This window comes from Perognathus longimembris, chromosome 13, assembly GCF_023159225.1.
Source record: "Perognathus longimembris pacificus isolate PPM17 chromosome 13, ASM2315922v1, whole genome shotgun sequence".
NCBI lineage: Eukaryota > Metazoa > Chordata > Mammalia > Rodentia > Heteromyidae > Perognathus > Perognathus longimembris.
In genome coordinates, this window is record NC_063173.1 from 13489901 (window position 1) to 13501378 (window position 11478).

General features: G+C 39.1%; 2 protein-coding genes across 2 annotated transcripts; both read right to left on the minus strand.

The window, feature by feature from the left end:
* Positions 1 to 2109: 2109 nt before the first annotated feature.
* On the minus strand, positions 2110 to 3045 carry LOC125361392 (olfactory receptor 52E2-like). The gene has a single exon (XM_048359840.1). It carries the CDS (start codon positions 3043 to 3045, stop codon positions 2110 to 2112), a length of 936 nt encoding a protein of 311 aa, XP_048215797.1.
* Positions 3046 to 9494: 6449 nt separating this feature from the next.
* LOC125362001 (olfactory receptor 51G2-like) lies at positions 9495 to 10436 on the minus strand. Its single transcript, XM_048360650.1, has one exon. The coding sequence runs from the start codon at positions 10434 to 10436 to the stop codon at positions 9495 to 9497; it is 942 nt and encodes a 313-aa protein (XP_048216607.1).
* Between the last annotated feature and the right edge of the window lie 1042 nt (positions 10437 to 11478).

An 11478-nucleotide genomic window follows, 5' to 3' on the forward strand; every position in this document is an offset into this window, starting at 1 on the left:
GGTTCCTCCACCCTTCACCTTTTCTTGGCCCACCTCGGTCAGGGAGCACTTCCCTGCCTCTCCTGCTGGCCAGGAAAGCGCTGGGGGTGAAGGACCCCGACATTTTTGAATAGGGTCACCACGTCCCTCATTCTCTCTCAGGTTTTCCCCTCCCAACTTCCCTCCCCTTTTTCCTTTGTTTGCTCTCAGTTCCAAAGGGTTATTGATAGACAGCAGAGTAACTTATTGATTTAGTACATGATTTTCCAAGCCACACAATCAAGTTTAATTTAATGGTGGAATTGTTTTTCCAGTGCTAGTTTTATAGGAATATCAAAATAAAACAAATATTAGTGCAATTTTTTCTAGAATTAAAAATTTAGGTATTTTTTCTTTTCAAAGTTTTTACATACTGAAATCTGTGAAGTAATTTTGTTTTTATTTTTTAAATACATAAAGAATGCAATTCACTAAAACACAGCAGGCAATTCTTATGTGTATATGCACACAAATACAATCAGAATCACACACACACATTATATATTATTCTACACCAAATGCTAAAACTATGCCTACTAGAAAGCTTTTAGTGCAAAAGAATATAAGTATAAATATATATAAACGTATCTACATTCTCATATGTGATAAAAATTTAAGAGTAAACATTATAGAATTAGAATATAAATACATATACATATATCTATATACCCATGTATATATCATTGAGATCATTGAAAATCATTGAAAATATGACAAGTTAATAAATAAATTTATTTAATATTTATCATATGGCATGAAATGGTTTTAAATTATTTCATTTTTAAACATGCTAGAGTTTAGTTTCTGCTACTTTTATTGTGAAAAAATGAAACAACTCAACTCCTGATAGATGATCATAATTCACCTTCCCCAAAATATGATACAACCATATCTATAATGCAAAATTAACCTTCTTCATCATGTCCAAATCCTGTTCTCTGTTTCCTTTTCTTTGTTATACTTTGAAACTTTTTTTTAAAAGACAGCTTTGAATCTATAAACAATGTCGGACATACCACTATTATGCCCAGATTTCGGGGTCCCCAAAGACCACCTAGGGGCTTAACGATGTAATCACATGAGAGTCTTTATTGCAAGCTTGAGCCTGGGCTCACGATTGTCACGGACGCAGCGGGTCTGAATCAAGAGCCCCGATCCTCCATTCAGCAGGGTTATTATAGGGTTTTGGGGAACATTCCATGCGTCACATCATCACACAGCAAATCATGTCACACCGTGGGAAAATCATAAAACAGCAGAGCAACTCGCAGCAAATCATTTCGTACCACCGGAAAGTTATAAAATAATTCTTAAGAATGATTGGCCTATGAGGTAACAAACAGTACAAGAAAGGTATCCAATGCCTAATGTATGAAACTGTAACCTCTCTGTACATCAGTTTGATAATAAAAATTTGAAAAAAAAAAAAAAAAGAATGATTGGTCTAATCAATGGTGGGAACGGGCCTGGTGAAGGTGATTGGCTAGTTTATGGGGTTCGAAATGATTGGTTTAGGCAAATGATCTGGGTTGGGTCTCAAGGATGTTGCCCCAGACATCCTTAGCTTGAGGGGGCATCTGGAACTTCAGGTATTTCCTATTATCTCGATCTGGGTTGGGTCGCAAGGGTGTCCTAGGAGTCATCCTTAGCTTGAGGAGACATAGTAACCCATATTTCAGGAACAGAAAACACACTGGCCACACCTCAATACATTTCCTTTGTGCCACAATGGCTAAAGCATTCTCACTTTAACTGACCTCTGGTCAAATGAAGTCTCTCTGGCTACCTTCATTATTTTAGACTGCATTTTGTTCAGGCTTCACATTGACATGTTCTGCAGTTATTGCAGGAAGCTTCAGGGCCCGGTCAGGCCCAAGCTACAATATAGAGGTGCACCAGCTGCCCAGGCTCTTCACTACAAATTCTCAAAATAGATATTTCCTTTTTTATGTAATGTTATTTTTACCTGTTTTCACATAGATATTCTTCCCATATTTTAAAGCACAAGTAGACAAACATGCTTAGTAATTTTTGTATAACCAGTATTAGATCACCTAGAGTAAATGCAGACAAGATATCCCTTCCTGCCACTTACTTCTGGATGAATATTCTCAATACCCTTTCTCTGATCTGTTTAGTTCTGACTCCATAGATGACAGGGTTAAGCATCGGTGGAATAACCACATACAAATTGGCCATAAGGATGTGAATATATCGGGGAATGTTTCTGCCAAAACGATGTGTCATAAAAGAGAAGAGAGCTGGGGTGTAAAAGGCCAAAATTACACAGACATGGGAACCACAGGTGCTCAGAGATTTGAGCCTGGCTTCCTGTGAGGGCAGACGAAAAACAGCACGGAGAATGTGGACATAGGAGACAGCAATGGCGATGATGTCAAACCCCAGAAAAGCAATGGTGTATAGACCATATATGATGTTGACTTTTATATTTGCACAGGCAAGCCGAGCCAGGCCCATGTGCTCACAATATGTATGGGGGATGACATGATGTCCACAGAAGGGCAATCGCCAGATGAGAAATACGAATGGAAACACGGTGAGGAACGACCTCCCAATCACCCCCAAGCCAATCAGCAACACAATCTTGTTAGTAAGGATTGTGCTGTAACGCAGAGGGTTACAAATAGCTACATAGCGATCATAAGCCATGGCTAGAAGAACAACGGACTCCATACCGGTAAAGATGTGAATGAAAAACATCTGAGTGAGGCAAGCACCAAAAACGATCTCCCTGAGATGAAACCAGAATATGCCCAGCATCTTAGGAATGGTGGCTGTGGATAAGCCTAGGTCAATGGCAGCCAGCATTGCCAGGAAGTAGAACATGGGCTGGTGAAGACTTTGGTCACTCCGGATCACAGACAAGATGAGGAAGTTTCCTGCCAGCGCAGTTACATACACGGCGCAGAAGGGAAATCCAATCCAGATGTGGTTGCTTTCCAACCCTGGGATTCCCAGCAGCAAGAAAGTGGAGGGATGGTACTGGGTGTCATTGTAAGGGGCCATGTTGCCAGTGGCTGCAGGCGACTGCACTCCTAGCAGATGCATGCTGACCCATCATGGAGGGCTTCAAGCTGTCACTGTGATGTTTTCTTACACTGTGGATAAAGGGAAGAGGACATAGCTGATCTTTTCTACCTCATTATCAAAACAGAAACAGAAATGTCCTAGTATGTTAGATGGCACAAAGACTGTGGCATTTTCTACATTATTTCCTGGTTAAAAAAAAAGTTGATTATTAAAAAGATCAGGGGGAGATGAGATGAATCCCCCAAGTGGAAGGATCCCACCTACCTCTTGTACATGCTGGCTGCCTCCTCAAGAAGCTGGAGCACAAAGCCACACACACACCCCCACCCTGTGTGTTGAGATTTTCAGAAAGGACTAACTTCCCCAAAGTATGACCAAAAAATTTAGGAAAAGAACATAGGCAACTTAGAGATGAGAACCAGATCATCATATCCTGTTGACCAAGGTGTTATCAGTAAAGGTCAGTCATATTTTAGCTGATTGTCCTGGATAGGATGAGGCGAAAAGAATGAGGGAGGAGGTGACATTGTACAAAAGGAAATGTACTCATTATCTGACTTATGTAACTATAACCCTTCATGCACAACCTTCCCAACAAAATTTAAAACATAAAAATAAAAAATGAAAAGAAGAAAAGACTGTAAAAGATTAAATAAACAAAAAATAAAACAAATTCAAATGTTCCAAAAAAATCAATGTATATCCTACATAGTAAAGATGAATGAGGGAAGGGTGAGTAGGGAGAGATAAGTAAGAATGTTGAAAGTTGAAATTGTTGAAATTGATCAAGATCTTATTCATCACTGCTTTGTTAAATGTCAACTCCTTTCTACAACTACACAATAAAAAAAAAGAAAAGGGAAAACTATAAACTGAGAAAAATCCCTAAGTAGAACTATACAGAGCGCAATAACAACCAGCCACATGATGACTGTTCTTTGTGATAATATTTAACATTACTCAATGAGCTACATAGATTATTTGAATTACATCTAGAAGGAGAAGTGATTCATGATCCTTCTTGCTTCTTATGTTTTAGTTGAGCACTTGCTGTGTTCCCCAGGCTGGTCAGGAGGCTGAAGAAGGACCTCTGCTCAAGACCAGCATGGGCAGCACAGGTACACGTCATCAAGCCTTGCCCATACTCATCTTTCTGGAATAAGCATCTTCAAAGTTTCCAATGCAATGATCTGCAAAGTGTGCTAGATGAAACTCTGGTAGCACACAAGACAGTAATAGTTTACTTTCCTTATTGACCCATATGAGTGACCCAGAATACTCATCATTTAGCCAAAGTAACAAAGAGAAACCAAGAACATACACAGGAAATTAGATGATGAAGGTCACTCTGTCTCATGATGAACAAGACACATGCAGGCAGCAGCACACTCTGAATCTGAGGGAGTGTTTACAGCACCCCTGACATTTTGATCTAGAAAACCCAGGTCATACAAATCTTCCTTCTTTAGTGTTTAGTGGTTAATAATTGGATTCTTTTTCAAAGGAAATCAGTATGGAAAGCATTTGTTGAAATGAAACAAATTTAGATTAAGAAATGAAATGATGAAAATCTATACAAAGCAGGGAGAGATGTCCATGTCAGCAGAGATTTTGTTCAAAAGCCTTTGTGTGAAAGCTGTAGGTATTGGGAGAACATGTGGAAGTTATACAGAGGAATGTGGGAAGGAGATGACTCCTTGTGTCCCAGGAATATGCATACAAATTGTGGTGACTTTTTTTTTTGAATTTTTACAACATTTTTGTGGTGACATTTTCTTAACCTTGTCATATAGTAAAATAAATACAAGAAGTTTTCATAGAACTGGTTGTTATGGAACTTGTTATCTTGTTTTATAAGAAACCCTAAATCATGTAAAGAGTCAGACTAGTAAAATGATACAAATGATGAATTTGTAATTTCTCAGAAGCATGTGATAGGAACAACAGTGCAAAAGGAAAATTTAAAGGTAATAAAAGTAGACACAGAGGGGCCTCATATGGACCTAAAATGCCAGAAACTAAATAATTGACAAATATGGAGAAACAATGTTTCTTCTACATATTTGATATGAAGTTAATGAAATGTTTATCAACCCATGATTTTAATCTAAATTCTAGACTCACTGTATTTTAATGCTTAAAAACTTTAATTTCTGTGACATTATATGTATACATAGTATAGATAGTACATATTAGTTAAAACAATCTTAAATATATATATATATATATATATATGGGTATGTTTGAGAAGAAATAAAATCACTATGTTCAATTAGAGATTATTTACCTGTTATCTTTGTATTCTGTTCCTTAAGTAAGTAAACTGCCAAGACTTTCAATAAAAGTAAAATTAAATGTAGCTTAAATGCTAGTGAATGTATTGTAACAAGGGCCCCAAGTTTTGACTGATAGATTTAGTGAATTAAGAAAACCCTAAGTTCACTGCCTATCTTGTGAATTTAAGGTAATAGTTTGGGGATAATTCATGGTCACAGAAATTATTTTTCTCTTTCAGACATTGTAAGTTTCATAAAGAGCTAGATAGTGAAAATTGCCAATTGTGAAGTATATGCATCAAATGAAACATCACACCCAGGAAGTGTTAGTAAAATATTGTGAATTCTGAAGCATAACATGAATTTTTTTAGTGCTAACCCATCTGAACGGTTTATTCTTTTCAGTATGGGATGACATTTTTATCTGCCTGGCACAAAACAAGGCTCTGAAATGTTTTGGGCTAATTTTAGTTTCTATCTGTCTGTCTGTCTCTCTCTTCCACACATACTCTATATGTAGATATCTATATCTACATCTGTCTGTCTACATATCTACCTTTCTCTCATATAAATGTTAATATTTGGGAGGGAGAGAGAGAGAGATACACTTGTAATCACCATTGGCCCGTGTTACAGTGAGACACAATAAAGTTTTTTTTTTTTAAATCACCAATAGAACACAATGAAGATTTTAAAATGTTATCTAGAACTTCCTAACTTGAAGCATCAGACCCTACAATTAAAAAGATAGAAATGCAAACAGGACTTATTAGTGACTTTTTGCTATTAAAAATAAATACAAAAATTTCTTCATGTAATGGATTAGTGGATCAGTGTCTGCTCCTTCTGACGGCTCTTCGTGTCCTTTCCTCTTTCTGTCTGTGTGCCATTCTATCTATGGGTAAGAGCAAGGCATTGTGAACTCACCAAACTGCCAGCCAAACTTGCTTTCTGTGTTTTCAAGAATATCTGAACAGGCAGCACAGGTTTCCCGCTTTTGGTTGGTGCTGTCTGGGAGGTAGCATCCCTGAGGTCATATTTGTGAAGGACAAAATGTCCCAAAGGTCTCTGTGTTTAAGCATGCTTTGAGAAAAATAGAAAATCCTCTCAGGGAGTTTGCTGGTTCATAGGGATCAGTAGCCACACACTTTAGAAGCAGTAATGTGCACCTGAGCCTATTTGAGCCACGTATGCCACTTGCCTAGAAGATTAAGGTTAGGGGTAAGGGATAAGACAAATATGACTATCACATGTCAGTAAGGAGGAATTCTGTGATCTTAGAAATTGTCCACTCATGACTAGGTATTCAAACCTATATAAAATTCCAAAGAAATTTAAACACACGAATCATTATAAAATTGGAGAATCAGAATAAAATGAATTGATTGTATTAATTCTCGCATCTTGACTATAATATAATATCATTACTTTGTAATTTGTTTCTTATGGAAGAATTTGAAAAGTATACATGATTTCTTTTCTTACAATAGTATGGGTATCTGTAATTATCTAACAAATTCTAATAAACATTTAATTCTATAGAAATAGGGCAGAATCTAGGAACCCCAAATTATGGAAATATGTGGTTATCATTGTTGTTGCTATTTTCAACAGACCATGTGAAATTATGCCTTTTTCTTTTGTCTTTCTTCCTCATGGTTTTTACCCCTGATGTCACTATAACTGATTATGAAACACTGGGTATTGTATATACATTTATCAGAACTAGGAAAGGGAAGGGGAACATCATAATGGAGAGATAAAGGGTAAAAGGTAAACCAATGCAACAGCAATACTTACAAGATAATATGCTGTAAACAAACTGTACAACTGCGGGGGAGAAGGAATTGGGGAGGAAAGGAGGGAGAAGAAAAATGAGGGAAGAGGTAACAAGTTTGATAAGAAATGTACTCACTGCCTTACATCTGAAGCTGTAACCTCCCTATTTGCCGGGCTCAGGTCGCCTCCCCTGGCCCGGGGATTCAGGCTCTGCTCTCCTCTAACCGCTCCCTTTCTCACCCTCTGCCCTGGTCACCTGACCCGCAGGTAAGGCCAGAGTGGAGTGGGGGGCTCAGGAAAGACCTCAGGTGCACACGGCCATACGAGATCGCTTTACCTCCCTCCTTACCCGTGAAGAAAGCCAGGCGTGGGCGGATCTCAGAGAAGCTTCAAGAGCAAATCTGATTTAATAAGGGAGGGGCTAAAGCTGATATAGTAGATGGCAATGAGAAAAGGGGTCATCAACCAGAGATCTGGCGATAGGCTGGCGAGCTTGTCATAGGACCCCCTCATGAGCTAATGTCACTTGGATAGCGCTACCCCAGGGGTGAAAAGCCCGAGAAAGGGGAGCACATGGGCTGGCGAGAAAGTTGGGGGCTGGTTGCAAAGCCAGTTCTTCTGGTTCCGGACCCAGAGAATTCTGGCCTGCTTCCACATTCCCCCAGGGCTGGGGAAAGGGCGGCATCTCCGGAGCGCTCTCCAATGCCCTTCCCCCTCAAGGCCAAAGCTGAACCCCAACACCTGTACATGACCTTGACAATAAATAAATAAAATTTAATAGTATTTGATGGTTTTGATTAAATATATCGTGTTATTTTTAAAAATCTAAACTGATGCTCTGATCTTGAGTCAATGCTAAAAAGCATCTATTGCTGTGTTCAGATAAAAATAGTTTTTGCTATTACCGCCAGTTTTTAACTTTTGAAATTCTAGAGAAAAAGTAGAACATTGTTTTTTCATTATCTGATGACCGAAAACAAAGATTGTTATTTAGTTAAAAATCAAAACAACCCCAATGTGAGGAAGTAGTTTATTTTACAAAGCAGGCCAACATATAAAGTAATATCATCAGTGTGGGACTAGCTCCCACCCGTTGGTACACACTTGGAAAATACCAATGAAACAGGAAACTTGTTGCTTTGCTAGGCAAATTCCAGCAGCACAAGACATCTGAAAGCCTGGATTCAGAACCTTAGACAGGGGGCACTATTATGTGTGCAATATTTAGGTGAAAAGAGTGCAAGGGACCTGCACATGCTGTGTCAAGGCAACATGGTTATAACTGCCTTCTGTAGATGAGAAACATGGCACACCAAACCTGGCAAACAATCCACAAAACTGCTACTCCACCACTTCACAAGCAATACATTCCACCCCTACTCAGTGGATTTCCTAGTATGTCTCTGCTACCCTGTTACAGCCTATGGATACATATTCATTAAGCATTACTGGTTCTGAACCAGTGGAATTTTTCTTATGTACAAAGAATGTAGTAAGAAAATAATAAGGCAATTGGTGGCTACTCTGAACTGTGTGTCTAGGGGGCAGTTGGGTAAATGACTATTACAGGGATGCTCTAGCTCTTTGGGCTGATTCTGAAACTCCAGAGTACAAATAAGTCATAATAAAAAGGTGAGCGATTGGCATTCTCTGACATCATTAGATAGAATGTCAGAATAAGGTTATGGCCCACAAATCGGTAGTTAATACAAAGTGTACAAGTTCTCTGCCTGGACACATCTTTAGTAATGGTCTGCTGTAGTTCTCTTCCATATGCAAATTTCTGTCATGCTCACTAGCAGAATTGGTTGGGAAAGAGAAGGATTCTGCTGTCAGCTGAATTGTATAAGCAGACCCTGGATTACAAATGCTGCAGCCCCACTGATGTAAGAAAACAAAGACTCAGGGCTACTTCACCTAATTACATCAGGGCTTTGAGGAGAAAAAAAAGAAACTAATAGGAACATCCCAAAGCCTCTCTGATGCTGCTTTTTTCTTTTCCTGTTTCTTTATTTTTCTTTTCATTCTTTCTGTTTGGTTTTCCAAATATGTAGGCTGCAGCCTACACATACATCTACAGCAATGGGCCTTCTTTTATGCTGCTACAGAGTCCATCTGGGGAGGGAACAGTACAGGAACTAAGGGAGAAATGGGGGAATATGCTCTTCATCCCCCAAATGTCACCATGAGGAAGTCTGTGTGCCATGCATAAAATAAAGGGGGCTCCTCAAACAGATTGTTCTTTTACACGGACACTGAAGACTTGATATCTTAAAGGCAAAATAGTATCTTTACCACTGGGACTCCAATGTCTACATTAATTCATAGAGCAGGAATGGGGGAAATGCTGTGCTATAAAACCTATGCCACCTAAACCTTCTGTTTCCTGAATTTCTTGAGGATTCTCTCGCGAATCTGCTTGGTTTTGACACTGTAGACAATGGGGTTCATGAGGGGCGGAACCAGCAAGTACACATTGGCCATGAGCACATGGACGATTGGGGAAGCGTTCTGCCCATAGCGCCGGATCATGGATAGTCCAATCATGGGTGTGTAGAAGGTGAGTACTGCACAGATGTGGGAAATGCAGGTATTGAGTGCTTTCACTCTCTCTGCCTTCGATGCTATACTCAGCACTGTGCCCAGGATGAGGAGATAGGAGAGGAGGAGAAGCACTGAATCAAGACCCATGGACCAGATGACCACCATGAGGCCATAGATACTGCTGACCCGACGGCTGGAGACAGTTGTTTTGATCAGGTCCTGGTGAAGGCAGAATGGGTAGGAGAGAACATTAACAGCTTGATATTGAAGTCTCTTCAGGAGAAAGGAAGCTGGAAACACCAGAGCCAAGGCTCTTCCAGCAATCGCTAACCCAATCCCAATGATTACACCATTGGTGAGAATGGCCGCATAGCGCAGAGGTTCTCGGATTGCTACGTAGCGGTCAAAAGCCATGGCCAACAGCACAGCTGACTCAATGATTGAGAAAACATGAATGAAGTACATCTGGACCAGACAAGCATTGAAAGGGATTTCTCGGACATGGAACCAAAAGACACCGAACATGGTAGGCAAGGTAGTAATGGAGAGACCCAGGTCAGTGAGCGCCAGCATGGAGAGGAAATAGTACATGGGTTGGTGGAGAGAAGGCTCGGTTCTGATGATGAAGAGGATTGTAATGTTCCCTGTGATTGACGTGGCGTAAACCAAGAAGATGGGCAGTGAAATCAAGTCATATCTGCTCTCAAGTCCTGAGAAACCTGTCAGGAGGAAGCGGGGGTACAGGGAAGAGCAATTGAAGACAGACATGGCGCTGATGGCACACTCCACCTACTGAAGGGGAAAACAAAAAGAATGGGAAATTAGGATAGAACTCGGCACCATGACAAGGAATATCATTTTGGTGTCAGGTGCTCTCTATTTTGTGCTTTTAATCATATGCTGCTGATTTTACCTCTTGTATTTAGTATTTTACCAATTCATTCATTCACCGCTCATTCTACAATTCTTAACAACTTAAAGAAAATTAATAGCGCTAAAAGTACAGCACAGTATAGGGACTACCTTCAATTTCTTATAAGGTAGTGGATTGAGTTATGGGGAAGAATAGTGGAAGGGGAAACACTGGCCAAAATGCATTCTACTCACATACTGACATAGTGAACTGAAGCCCTTTTTACAACTACTTAAAATAATTTTTAAAAATGCTAAAGTTTAGATATAAAACCACAAGATGATGTAAAATACACAGAGCAACTAAGGTGATCTGGGGAGCTGAGGGAAGGTTTACTGATGGTGTTCTTTTAGCTCTCTAATGACAAATACAGGACACATCAAACTGAAAGACTATTTTTTTTGTACTGACTGGAACTCATATAAATACAGAAATGTGTTTGAGAGTATTGTTATTCCATTCATGCTTGGGAATTTCAGTGCAAGAGCTCCAAGGACCAAACTCTTCCTGTAGTACTTTGTGGTTGCTGAGTTACCATGGAGTCACATGTGCTTTAGGTGGATCTTACTTTCTATATGAATGTACTTTTTGTACTATTTGTATGAAGGAGTTTTATTTTTTATTTGTCCACCTATGCATATAATGTGCTTGATCAAATTCAACATTTCTATCATAAGCTTCTTCCTCTTGTAATAAACAATTTGAATGTCTTTATTATTTTATTTTTATATATGTATATAATGCACTCCAATCCTGATCCTCCAATTACCCTCTCCTTTCATCCTCCCCCATCTTCAGATTTTCTCAAAAAACTTTCCTATGTACACATTTTAATATACATACTTATATATGATAAAATTGAATTTATAAATTAGGCACACTAATAGGTGATCAATA

Bases quoted from the DNA above. Each gene is read 5' to 3' on its own strand.
- LOC125361392 (XM_048359840.1), bottom strand. From the start codon at position 3,045: ATGGCCCCTTACAATGACACCCAGTACCATCCCTCCACTTTCTTGCTG.
- LOC125362001 (XM_048360650.1), bottom strand. From the start codon at position 10,436: ATGTCTGTCTTCAATTGCTCTTCCCTGTACCCCCGCTTCCTCCTGACA.